At 49.8% G+C, this 13,796-nt stretch overlaps 1 protein-coding gene across 2 annotated transcripts in view; it reads right to left on the bottom strand.

Annotated features, from left to right (window-relative positions):
* Positions 1-13,796, bottom strand: part of LOC134338807 (voltage-dependent calcium channel gamma-6 subunit-like) — a 29,985-nt gene that overhangs the window by 991 nt on the left and 15,198 nt on the right. For both annotated transcript variants that reach the window (XM_063034878.1, XM_063034879.1), the window contains 2 exons: positions 2,414-2,488; positions 1,006-1,143 (listed from right to left, as the gene is read on the bottom strand). In XM_063034878.1, the coding sequence (XP_062890948.1) occupies positions 1,006-1,143; positions 2,414-2,488 (213 nt within the window). The remainder of the gene's footprint in view (positions 1-1,005; positions 1,144-2,413; positions 2,489-13,796) is intronic.

Genomic DNA, 13,796 nt, shown 5'->3' with positions numbered 1-13,796 from the left:
GGAGAGAGTGAGAGCAAGGTGAGTACATGGGCAATGATGTGGGAGGGGGGCAGAGTCCCAGCTCTTCAAAAACGACCCCTCCCTAGACAACCAATTGCTGCCTCACTCAAGGAGGGGGAGAGGGGAAATGGAGGGGCTGAGGGAGGGGTTTGAACAGGAGGGGGAGTGTAGGGGTTACAGAGATAGGGAGGGGGTGAGGAAGAGGTTTGAACAGGAGGGGGGAGTGTCGGGGTAACAGAGATAGGGAGGGGGTGAGGGAAGGGGTGAGGGAGGGGTTTGAACAGGAGGGGGGAGTGTCGGGGTTACAGAGATAGGGAGGGGGTAGGGAGGAGTTTGAACAGGAGGGGGAGTGTAGGGGTTACAGAGATAGGGAGGGGGTGAGGGAGGGGTTTGAACAGGAGGGGGGAGTGTAGGGGTTACAGCGATGGGGAGGGGGTGAGGGAGGGGTTTGAACAGGAGGGGGGAGTGTAGGGGTTACAGAGATAGGGAGGGGATGAGGGAGGGGTTTGAACAGGAGGGGGGAGTGTAGGGGTTACAGAGATGGGGAGGGGGTGAGGGAGGGGTTTGAACAGGAGGGGGGAGTGTCGGGGTAACAGAGATAGGGAGGGGGTGAGGGACGGGGTGAGGGAGGGGTTTGAACAGGAGGGGGGAGTGTCGGGGTTACAGAGATAGGGAGGGGGTAGGGAGGAGTTTGAACAGGAGGGGGAGTGTAGGGGTTACAGAGATAGGGAGGGGGTGAGGGAGGGGTTTGAACAGGAGGGGGGAGTGTCGGGGTTACAGAGATAGGGAGGGGGTGAGGGAGGAGTTTGAACGGGAGGACGGAGAGTGTAGGGGTTACAGAGATAGGGAGGGGGTGAGGGAGAGGGTGAGGGTGGGGATTGAACAGGAGGGGGGAGTGTCGGGGTTACAGAGATAGGAAAGGGTTTGAACGGGAGGACGGAGAGTGTAGGGGTTACAGAGATAGGGACGGGGTGACAGAGGGACGGAGGGAACTCTGCCACTCACCAGCGGAGATGAAGAAGGAAGCAGAGAGTTTGATCAGGAAGTCTGGGTTGTGCCTCAGTGACGTACTGATGGAGAGGGAGCCGAGGACCATGAGGCAGAGGCCCAGCACGGCCAGTACCGCCACCACAATAAACAGAGCTGAGGACAAAATAACACCGGGGGTGGGGGGAAGGGGGGAGAGAGGGGGTGGGGGAGGGGGGAGAAGTGGGGAGAGAGGGAGGGGGAAGGGGAAGGGGGGAGAGGTAGAGGGGGGAGAGGGGGGAAGAGAGAGGGGGGAGAGAGAGAGGGGGAGAGAGAGAGATGGAAGAGAGGGGGAAGAAAGAAAATGGATGATCTTTCCATGAGAAAGGGACAGTCAATTATAGACTATGATATAAAAGCAGAGTTAGGTCATTCGGCCCATCAAGTCAACTCTATCATTCCATCATGGCTGATATATTATCCCTCTCAACGCCACACTCCTTTCTTCTTCCAGTAACCTTTGACACCCTGACTAACCAAGAACCTATCAACCTCTGTCTTACACATGGTGTACCTGGAGCTCAGAAAAATAGAGGGCTATGGGTAACCCCGGGTACTTTCTGAGGTAAGTACATGTTCAGCACAGCTTTGTGGGCCGAAGGGTCTGTATTGTGCTGTAGTTTTTCTATGTTTCTATAAATATACTCAATGACTTGGCCTCCACAGCCTCCTGTGGCAACAGATTCCACAGATTCACCTCTCTGGCTAAAGAAATTCCTCCTCATCTCCGTTCTAAAAGGATGGCCCTCTGTTTTACGGTGTGCCCTTTGGCCCTTGACTCTCCCACCATAGGAAACATGACATGAAGGGTCTGGGCCCGAAACGTCGACTGTTTTGTTCCTGCCCACTGATGCTGCCTGACCAGCTGAGCTCCTCCAGCACGTTGTCTATTTTATTCCCCGTTTATTCCCACTTTGCCTCCCGCCAGTCAGACAATGCTCTATTCTTGCTAGTGTCTTTTCTGTAAAGCCATGGGCTCTCATTTTGTTAAGCAGCCTCATGTGCAGCACCTTGTCAAAGGCCTTCTGAAACTTCAAGTCAACAACATCCACTGACTCTTCTTTGTCTATCCTGCCTGTTATTTCATCAAAGAATTCCACCAGGTTTGTCAGACAAGATTTCCTCTTGAGGAAACCGTGCTGACTTTGGCTAATTTTATTGTGTTGCTCCAAGTATTCTGAACTCTCATCCTTAACAATAGATTCCAACATTTTCCCAACAAACAAAGGTAGGCGAGCTGGCCTATAATTTCCTGTCTTTTGCCTCCCTCTTTTCAAGCTTCGAGTGACTTCTGCGAATTGTTCAGTCCTCTGGAACCATTCCAGAATCGAGCGATTTTTGAAAGCTCTTTACAAATGCCTCCACGATAAAATTATGATGACCTCACCTTTATCTGCTTCTCGACCCATTACTTTTGTATTTTCTCCAGTGGTAAAAAATTGAAAATAACTGCAGTTGGAGCCTAAAAGGGTGACGAGACAGTGAAAGAGACATGATTACAACAGAGGCCCACTCTCTCGTGCAAACCACACCCAACCCCACGCTGCCCTCAGCCAGACCCAGAACCAGCACAAAACCCTGAGCCTCACACCTGGCAGCTCCAGCCTCCACGAGCTGCTACCTGTCTGCAGACAGGTCACATGCTCCACTGGTCCGAAGCATCCTACAAACGCATCCGCACAGGCAGGAAACGGTGAGAACGGACAGACTGCCGGCTACCCACACTGGCATTGCCATTCATCCACATGCTGCCCCCAGAGTCCCAGCGAGATGCCAACTCAAAGATGGAGGAGAATGGAGCACAGAGAGACACGAAGGGAGTGGATGTGGACACGTACAGACTGTAATCAGACTCCTCTGAATGTCCACATTACCCCTGTTACACAGGGAGACTCTCCCTCATTATTCCTGTTACAGAGGGAGTCTCTCCCCATTACCCCTGTTACAGAGGAAATTTCTCCCTCATGGTGGAGGATTACAAATACCTGGGGATACGAATTGACAATAAACTGGACTGGTCAAAGAACACTGAGGCTGTCTACAAGAAGCGTCAGAGCCGTCTCTATTTCCTGAGGAGACTGAGGTCCTTTAACATCTGCCGGACGATGCTGAGGATGTTCTATGAGTCTGTGGTGGCCAGTGCTATCATGTTTGCTGTTGTGTGCTGGGGCAGCAGGCTGAGGGTAGCAGACACCAACAGAATCAACAAACTCATTCGTAAGGCCAGTGATGTTGTGGGGATGGAACTGGACTCTCTGACGGTGGTGTCTGAAAAGAGGATGCTGTCCAAGTTGCATGCCATCTTGGTCAATGTCTCCCATCCACTACATAATGTACTGGGTGGGCACAGGAGTACATTCAGCCAGAGACTCATTCCACCGAGATGCAACACAGAGCGTCATAGGAAGTCATTCCTGCCTGTGGCCATCAAACTTTACAACTCCCCCCCTAGGAGGGTCAGACACCCTGAGCCAATAGGCTGGTCCTGGACTTATTTCCATCTGGCATAATTTACATATTATTATTTAATTATTTATGGTTTTATATTGCTATATTTATACTCTATTCTTGGTTGGTGCAACTGTAACGAAACCCAATTTTCCTCGGGATCAATAAAGTATGTCTATCTATCTATTAACCCTGTTACAGAGTGGTCTCCCCATTACCCCTGTTACAGAGAGAATCTCACCCCCATTATCTCTGTTACTGAGTTGATATTTCCCTTTACCCCTGTTACAGAGGGTTCTCTCCCCCATTACCCCTGTTACAGAAGGAGTCTCTCCACATTACCCCTGTTACAGAGGGGTCTCTCCCCCATTTTTCCTGTTACAGAGGGAGTCTCTCCACATTAACCCTGTCACAGAGGGCGAGTCTCCCGGATTATCTGTGTTAGAGAGAGTCTCTCCCCTATTACACCTGTTACAGAGGGTTCTCTCCCTCCTTACCCCTTTTACAGAAGGTCTCTCCCATTAAACGTGTTACAGAGGGCGAGTCTCCCGCATTACCTGTGTTAGAGATACTCTTCCCCCATTCCCCCTGTTACAGAAGGTCTATCCCCCATTACCCAGGTTACAGAGGGAGTCTCTCCCCCATTACCCCTGTTACAGAGGGAGTCTTTCCCCATTACCCAGGTTACAGAGGGAGTCTCTCCCCCATTACCCCTGTTACAGAGGGAGTCTTTCCCCATTACCCAGGTTACAGAGGGAGTCTCTCCCCCATTACCCCTGTTACAGAGGGAGTCTTTCCCCATCACCCAGGTTACAGAGGGAGTCTCTCCCTCATTCCCCCTGTTACAGAGGGAGTCTCTCCCTCTCACTCCTGTCAGGGGGAGTCTCTCCCTCTCACTCCTGTCAGGGGGAGTCTCTCTCGCATTCTTCCTGTTACAAAGGGTCTCTCCCCATTACCTGTGTTAGAGGGGGAGTATTTCCACTTACCACTGTTACAGAGGGGATCTCTCCCCTTTACTTTGTTACAGTGGGTCTCTCTCCCCCATTACTGCTGTTACTGAGGGAGTCTCAACCCCATTACCCCTATTACAGAGGGGTCTCTACCCCATTACACTTGTTACAGAGTAGCCACTACTCCATGACCCTATTACAGAGGGGTCCCTACCCTATTTCCCTATTACAGAGGGAGATCTCTATCTCGTTACCTCTGTTATAGAGGGAGACTCCCCACTATTACACCTGTTACAGAAGGAGCCTCTCCCCTATTATCACGATTACAGAGGGAGTCAGTTCCCCCATTATCCCTGCTATGGGGGGATTCTTTCCCCCAGTATCCCTGTTACAGACCGAGTCTCTCCCCATTATCCCTGTTACAGAGGGAGACCCCCCCATTACCCCTGTTACAAGAGGGAGTCTCTTCCCCCATTACACTTGTTACAAGGGAAATCTCTCTCCCCCATTATCCCTGTTACAGAGGGAATCTCATCCCCATTATCCCTGTTACTGAGTTTATATTTCCCTTTACCCCGTTACAGAGAGTGTCTCCCACATTACTCCTGTTATAGAAGGAGACTCCCCCATTACCCAGGTTACAGAGGGAGTCTCTTCCCCCATTACATCTGTTACAAGGGGAATCTCTCTCCCCCATTACCCCTGTTACAGAGGGTGTCTCTACATTATTACATCTGTTACAGAGGGAGTCTCTCCTCTATTACCCCTGATTCAGAGGGAGTCTTTCCCCATGTCCCCTATCACAGAGGGAGTCTCTCCCCCCGTATCCCTGTCACAGAGGGAGACTCTACCCCATTACCCCTGTTACAGAGGGAATCTCACCCCTATTATCCTTGTTACTGAGTTTATATTTCCCTTTATCCCGTTACAGAGAGTGTCTCTTCCCCATTATCACTGTTACAGAGAGAATCTCACTTCATTATCCCTGTTACGGAGGGAGGCTCCCCCATTACCCCTGTTACAGAGAGAATCTCACCCCATTATCCCTGTTACTGAGTTTATATTTCCCTTTACCCCGTTACAGAGAGTGTCTCCCGTATTACTCCTGTTATAGAGGGAGACTCCCCCATTACCCAGGTTACAGAGGGAGTCTCTTCCCCCATTACACCTGTTACAAGGGAAATCTCTCTCCCCATTACCCCTGTTACAGAGGGTGTCTCTACATTATTATCTCTGTTACAGAGGGAGTCTCTCCCCCATTCCCCCTGTTAGAGGGGTCTTCCCCCCATTATCTCTGTTACAGAGGGAGTCTCTCCCCTATTACCCCGTTACAGAGGGAATCTCTCCCCCATTCCCCCTGTTAGAGGGGTCTTCCCCCATTACCCCTGTTAGAGGAGTCTTCCCCCCATTATCTCTGTTACAGAGGGAGTCTCTCCCCCATTATCTTTGTTACAGAGGGAGTCTCTCCCCCATTATTACATCTGTTACAGAGGGAGTCTCTCCCCCATTCCCCCTGTTAGAGGGGTCTTCCCCCATTATCTTTGTTACAGAGGGAGTCTCACCCCCATTATTACATCTGTTCCAGAGGGAGTGTCTCCCCCATTTCCCCTGTTAGAGGGGTCTTCCCCCCATTATCTCTGTTACAGAGGGAGTCTCTCCCCTATTACCCCGTTACAGAGGGAATCTCTCCCCCATTCCCCCTGTTAGAGGGGTCTTCCCCCATTACCCCTGTTAGAGGAGTCTTCCCCCCATTATCTCTGTTACAGAGGGAGTCTCTCCCCCATTATCTTTGTTACAGAGGGAGTCTCTCCCCCATTATTACATCTGTTACAGAGGGAGTCTCTCCCCCATTCCCCCTGTTAGAGGGGTCTTCCCCCATTACCCCTGTTAGAGGGAGTCTCTCCCCCATTCCCCCTGTTAGAGGGGTCTCCCCCCATTATCTCTATTACAGAGGGAGTCTCTCCCCCATTCCCCCTGTTAGAGGGGTCTTCCCCCCATTATTTCTGTTACAGAGGGAGTCTCTCCCCCATTCCCCCTGTTAGAGGGGTCTTCCCCCCATTATCTCTGTTACAGAGGGAGTCTCTCCCCCATTATCTCTGTTACAGAGGGAGTCTCTCCCCCATCCCCCCTGTTAGAGGGGTCTTCCCCCCATTATCTCTGTTACAGAGGGAGTCTCTCCCCCATTATCTCTGTTACAGAGGGAGTCTCTCCCCCATTCCCCCTGTTAGAGGGGTCTTCCCCCCATTATTTCTGTTACAGAGGGAGTCTCTCCCCCATTACCCTGTTACAGAGGGAGTCTCTCCCCCATTCCCCCTGTTAGAGGGGTCTTCCCCGCATTATCTCTGTTACAGAGGGAGTCTCTCCCCCATTATCTCTGTTACAGAGGGAGTCTCCCCCCCCCCATTATGCCTCTTACGGGGCAAGTCTCTCCTGCATTACCCAGATTACAGAAGGAGTCTGTCCCCCATTACCCCACTGCAAAGGGAGTCTCTACCTTATTAGAGCCCCATTACAAAGGTGTCTCTACCCCATTATCCCATTACAGAAAAAGTCTCTCACCCATTACCCCATTACAGGAGTCATTCCCCCATTAGGCCTGTTACAGAAGGAGCCTCTCCCCACGACCCCATTACAGAGGGAGTCTCTTCCCATTACCCCATTACAGGAGTCATTCCCCCATTAGGCCTGTTACAGAGGGAGCCTCTCCCCACGACCCCATTACAGAGGGAGTCTCTTCCCATTACCCCATTACAGATGGTCTCTCCCCTGTTACCCATGTTACAGGGGTAGTCTTTCCCCTTACCACTGTTACAGAGGGAGTCTCTGCCCCAGTATCGCTGTTATAGAAGGTCTCCTCCAATATCCCTGTTATAGAGGGAGTCTTTACCCCATTATGCCTGTTTCAGAGGGAGACTCTCCCCATTACTATTGTTACTGAGGGAGACCTTCCCCATTACCCCAATAGAGAAGGAGTCTCTCCCCCATTACCCCGTTACAGATGGAGTCTCTAACCCATTATCCCATTACAGAGCCAGTTTCTCTCCCCCATTACCCCGTTACAGATGCTCTCCCCAATATTCCTGCTACAGAGGGTGTCTCTACCCCATTACCGAGGGACTCCACCCTATTACCCTATTACAGGGGAGTCTCTCCCCCATTGCTCCTGCTACTGACCCCTGTTACAGGGGAGTCTCTCCCTCATCACCCCTCTTACAGAAGGAGTCTTGCCCCCATTATCCCAGAGTCTCTACCCAATTACACATGTTACAGAGGGGCCTCAATCCCATTACTCCATTTCAGAGGGAGTCTCTCTCCCATCACTCCTGTTACCGTGTGGCCTCTACCCATTACCCCTGTTACACAGGGAGTCTCTCCACCATTACCCCTATCACAGAAGGTCTCACCATTATCCATGTTACAGAGGGTGTCTCTCCCCATTACCACTGTTGCAGAGGGAGTCTCTCCCCCATTACGGCTGCTACAGAGTTAATCTTTCCCTTTACCCCTGTTACAGAGGGAGTCTCTCCCCCTCTCTCCCGCAATCTTCCTGTTAAAGAGGGGCTCTCTCCCCCGTGACACCTGTTACAAAGGGAGTCTCTACCCCATTACCCCATTACAGGGTGAGTCTCTACCCCATTACCCCTATTACAGTGTGCTCTCTACTCTATTACCCCTGGAACGGGGAGAGTCTCTCAACCATTACTCCTCATACATAGGGGTCTCTACCACAATATCTCATTACAGAGGGAGATTCTCCCCATTACCCCATTATAGAGGGAGCCTCTACCCTATTTCCCCTATTACAGATGAAGCCTTTCCACCATTAGCCCTGTTAGAGAGGAAGTCTCTCCCCCATTACCCCTGATACAGCGTGGTCTCTACCCCATTACCCATGTTATATACTTTATTGTCGCCAAACAATTGATACTAGAGCGTACAATCATCACAGCGATATTTGATTCTGCGCTTCGCGCTCCCTGGAGTACAAATAGATGGTAAGTATTAAAAATTTAAATTATAAATCATAAATAGAAAATAGAAAAGGGAAAGTAAGGTAGTGCAAAAACACCCGAGAGGCAGGTCCGGATATTTGGAGGGTATGGCCCAGACCCGGGTCAGGATCCGTTCAGCAGTCTTATCACGGTTGGAAAGAAGCTGTTCCCAAATCTGGCCGTACGAGTCTTCAAGCTCCTGAGCCTTCTCCCGGAGGGAAGAGGGATGAAAAGTGTGTTGGCTGGGTGGGTTGTGTCCTTGATTATCCTGGCAGCACTGCTCCGACAGCGTGTGGTGTAAAGTGAGTCCAAGGACGGAAGATTGGTTTGTGTGATGTGCTGGGCTGTGTTCACGATCTTCTGCAGCTTCTTTCGGTCTTGGACAGGACAACTTCCATATCAGGTTGTGATGCACCCTAGAAGAATGCTTTCTAAGGTGCATCTATAAAAATTAGTGAAGGTTTTAGGGGATAGGCCAAATTTCTTTAGTTTTCTCAGGAAGTAAAGGCACTGGTGGGCCTTCTTGGCAGTGAACTCTGCTTGGCTGGACCAAGTCAGGTCATTTGTGATATTGACCCCAAGGAACTTAAAACTTTTGACCTGTTCCACTTGCGCACCACCGATGTAAATGGGGTCGTGCGGTCTGCTACTCCTTCTGAAGTCAACAACCAATTCCTTCGTCTTGCTGACGTTGAGGGACAGGTTATTGTCTTCGCACCATGCCACCAGGTTCTTAATTTCCTCTCTGTACTCAAACTCATCATTACCTGAGATACGGCCTACAATTGTGGTGTCATCAGCAAACTTAGTTTCTCTCGCATTAGCCCTGTTACAGAGGGGTCCCTACCCCATTACCCTTGTTACAGATGGGTCTCTACCCCATGTTACAGATGTGTCTCTACCCCATTACCCTTGTTACAGAAGGTGTCTCTACCCCATTATCCCTGTTATAGAGGGACTCTCTACCCCATTATCATGTTACAGAGGTAGTCTCTCTCCCATTTCTCCTGCTACAGAGAAAGTCTTTCACCCATTACCCGTTACAGAGAGAGTCTCTCCCCCAGTATCCCTGTTACAAAGGGAGTCTTTCCCCCATTATCCCTGCTACAGAGTTAGTCTTTCCCATTACCCCTGTTACAGAGGGAGTCTCTACCCCATTACCCCATTACATAGAAGCAGAGAAACATAGACAATTGGTGCAGGAGTAGGCCATTCGGCCCTTCGAGCCTGCACCGCCATTCAGTATGATCATGTCTGATCATCCAACTCAGAACCCTGTACCTGCCTTCTCTCCATACCCCCTGATCCCTTTAGCCACAAGGGCAATATCTAACTCCCTCTTAAATATAGCCAATGAACTGGCCTCAACTGTTTCCTGTGGCAGAGAATTCCAGAGATTCACCACTCTCTGTGTGAAGAAGTTTTTCCTAATCTCGGTCCTAAAAGGCTTCCCCTTTATCTTCAAACTGTGACCCCTCGTTCTGGACTTCCCCAACATCGGGAACAATCTTCCTGCATCTAGCCTGTCCAATCCCTTTAGAATTTTACTTGTTTCAATAAGATCCCCCCTCAATCTTCTAAATTCCAACGAGTATAAGCCTAGCCGATCCAGTCTTTCATCATATGAAAGTCCTGCCATCCCAGGAATCAATCTGGTGAACCTTCTTTGTACTCCCTCTATGGCAAGAATATCTTTCCTCAGATTAGGGGACCAAAACTGCACACAATACTCCAGGTGTGGTCTCACCAAGGCCTTGTACAACTGCAGTAGTACCTCCCTGCTCCTGTACTCGAATCCTCTCGCTATAAATGCCAGCATACCATTCGCCTTTTTCACCGCCTGCTGTACCTGCATGCCCACTTTCAATGACTGGTGTATAATGACACCCAGGTCTCGTTGCACCTCCCCTTTTCCTAATCGGCCACCATTCAAATAATAATCTGTTTTCCTATTTTTGCCAGCAAAGTGGATAACCTCACATTTATCCACATTAAATTGCATCTGCCATGAACTTGCCCACTCACCCAACCTATCCAAGTCACCCTGCATCCTCTTAGCATCCTCAGAGGTAGTCTCTCTCTCATTTCATCTGTTACCACGTGGTGTCTACCCCATTACCCCAGTCATAGGGAGTCTCTCCCCTATTACCCCTGTTACAGAGGGATTATCTTCTACAGAGATAATCCTGTAGAATTATCTCTGCTAGGGGGATTCTCTACTGAATTACACTTGTTAGCAGGCTCTCTATCCCATTACCCCATTACAGAGGGAGTCTCTTCCCCATTTCCCCTGTTACGGAGAGAGTCTCTCCCTGTTACAGAGGGGCCTCTACCTCATTAACCCTGTTACCAAGGATTCTCTCCCCTATTATCCCATTACGGAATCTGTCCATTACCCCTGTAACAGAGAGTGCCTGTACCCCATTACCCTTGTTACAGAGTGAGTCTCTACCCAATCACCTCATTACAATCGCCCATGTTACAGTGTGGTCTCTACACTATTACCCGTAGTACGGGGGGTCTCTTCCCTATTACTCCTGTTACAGATTGGTCTTCCCCACATTACCCCTAGTACAGAGGGGTCTCTAATCCATTACCCCATCACAGAGGGTGTCTCTACCCCATTACCCCTGCTAGAGTTAGTCTTTCCCTTTACCCCTGTTACAGAGGGAGTCTCGCCCCCATTACCGCATTACAAAGATAGTCTCTCTCCCATTTCTCCTGTTACCGCTTGGTCTCTACCCTATTACCTGTCAGATCGCCGGTGGTAAGAGTGGGTTCCCTCACATCCAACCCTCTGACTCTCAATACAGGAGCCCCTCAGGGCTGTGTACTAAGTCCCCTCCTTTACCGCCTGTCGCCACCAACAACTCCAATCTGCTAATTAAATTTGCCGACGACACTGCATTGATTGCCTTATCTCAAACAATAACGAGGTGGCCTGCAGGGAAGAAGTCGTCTCTCTGACACGGTGGTGTCAGGAAAACAACCTCTCTCTCAATGCAACAAAAACAAAGGAGCTGGTTGTGGACGACAGGAGGAATGGAGACGGAATGGAGGAATTGACATCACTGGATCTGGGGTTGGGAGGTGAACAGCTTTAAGTTCCTCGGCATCGACATCACCGAGGATCTCACGTGGTTTGTACACACCAGTTGCGGGGTGAAAAAAGCACAACAGCTCCTCTTTCACCTCAGATGGTTGAGGAAGTTTGGTGTGGGCCCCCACATCCTGAGAACCTTCTACATGGGCACAATTGAGAGCATTCTGACTGCCTGCATCAACAAAGATATCTCAATGCGTTTAAACGAACTATCGCTACTTAAAACCGATGGAAACGACACCGATTGTGGTCGGAAGCGCCCACGGAGGACACCGGAGGAAGCGCGGGTGTAGATCGGGGTTACAAGTGTGTTTAAGGAAACGGGATTTTAAACTCCTTATTCCGACTATCGTGCTGGCGAACGTGCAGTCTGTGGTGAATAAAATCGATGATCTCAGAGCCAGGGCGTTTGAATCGGAGGGACATTAGGACCGCGGGTGTCCTTTGTTTCACGGAATCCTGGTTAACTCCTTCCGTACCGGACGCAACGCATCAGATCGACAGGTTTACTGTACACCGTCAGGATAGATCAATAGAGTCTCTCACAAGCAGAGGTGGAGGAGTCTTGGTGCACAAATATATCAGCGCTGTCCCAATTCTGCTCACCAGACCTGGAATATCTAACAGTAAAGTGTCGTCCTTTTCACTTACCACGGGAGCTCTCCGGGGTCATTTTGGTAGCAGTTTACATTCCACCTCAGGCAAATGTCAATCAGGCTTTAGATGATCTGAGTAATGGGATCAACATGCATGAAACAGCGCACCCTAACGCCTTCACCATCGTTTTGGGAGATTTTAACCAGGCCAGTCTGAAAAAAAATCACTAAGGAATTACCAACAACAGATCAGTTGCAATACCAGAGGAAACAAAATACTAAAGGAAACAACACACTGGACCATTGCTACACCACCATCAAGAATGCCTACCGTGCTATTCCACACCCTCACTTCGGAAAGTCTGATCACCTGGCTGTACTTCTGCTCCCTGAGTATAGGCAGAGACTGAAGACTGCGGCACCAGTAGTGAGGACCAAGAAGGTTTGGACAAGGGAAGCACAGGAGCACCTACAGGACTGCTTTGAATCGGTGGACCGGACTGTATTCAGGGATTCATCTTTGAATCTGGATGAGTATGCAGCAGTAGTTACCAAATTCATTAAAACCTGTGTGGACGAGTGTGATCCTACATAGACTTACTGTACAATCCCAAACCAAAAGCCATGGATGAACCAGCAGGTACATCGTCTGCTGAAGGCCAGGTCTGTGGTATTCAAGTCCGGCGACCCAGGTCTGTACCAGAAAACCAGGTACGATTTGTGGAGGGCTATTACAAGGGTGAAGAGACAATCTCGAACGAGGTTGGAGGTGATATCAGATGCACGACAACTCTGGCAGGGTCTGCAAGACATTACTTCCTACAAAGCGAAACCCAATAGCATGAATGGCAGTGATGCTTCACTACCAGATGAACTCAACGCCTTCCATGCTCGCTTTGAAAGGGAGAACACAACTACAGCTGTGAAGATCCCTGCTGCACCTGATGACCCTGTGATCTCTGTCTCAGAGGCCGATGTTAGACTGTCTTTAAAGAGAGTGAACCCTCGCAAGGCAGAAGGTCCCGATGGAGAACCTGGTAAGGCTCTGAAAACCTGGACCAACCAACTAGCAGGAGTATTCAGGGACATTTTCAATCTCTCACTGCTACGGGCGGAAGTTCCCATTTGCTTCAAAAAGGCAACAATTATACCAGTGCCCAAGAAGAATAATGTGGGCTGCCTTAATGACTGTTGTGTGTCGCACTCACATTGACAGTGATGAAATGCTTTGAGAGGTTGGCCATGACTAGACTGAACTCCTGCCTCAGCAAGGACCTGGACCCACTGCAGTTTGCCTCTCGCCACAATAGGTCAATGGCAGACGCAATCTCCATGGCTCTCCACACGGCTTTAGACCACTTGGACAACTCAAACACCTACGTCAGGATGCTGTTCATCGACTTTAGCTCAGCTTTTAATACCATCAATCCCACAATCCTGATTGAGAAGTTATAGAACCTGGGCCTCTGTACCTCCCTCTACAATTGGATCCTCGACTTCCACAGTCTGTGCAGATTGGTGATAACATCTCCTCCTTGCTGACGATCAACACTGGCACACCTCCGGGGTGTGTGCTTAGCCCACTGCTCTACTCTCTGTATACACATGACTGTGTGGCTAGGCATAGCTCAAATACCATCTATAAACTTGCTGACGATACAACCATTGTTGGTAGAATCTC

The sequence above is a fragment of the Mobula hypostoma genome, chromosome 28 (genome assembly GCF_963921235.1).
Source record: "Mobula hypostoma chromosome 28, sMobHyp1.1, whole genome shotgun sequence".
In the NCBI taxonomy this organism is placed as follows: domain Eukaryota; kingdom Metazoa; phylum Chordata; class Chondrichthyes; order Myliobatiformes; family Myliobatidae; genus Mobula; species Mobula hypostoma.
The sequence above is the reverse complement of the archived record's forward strand: the minus strand, read 5'-3'. Positions and strand labels throughout refer to the sequence as shown.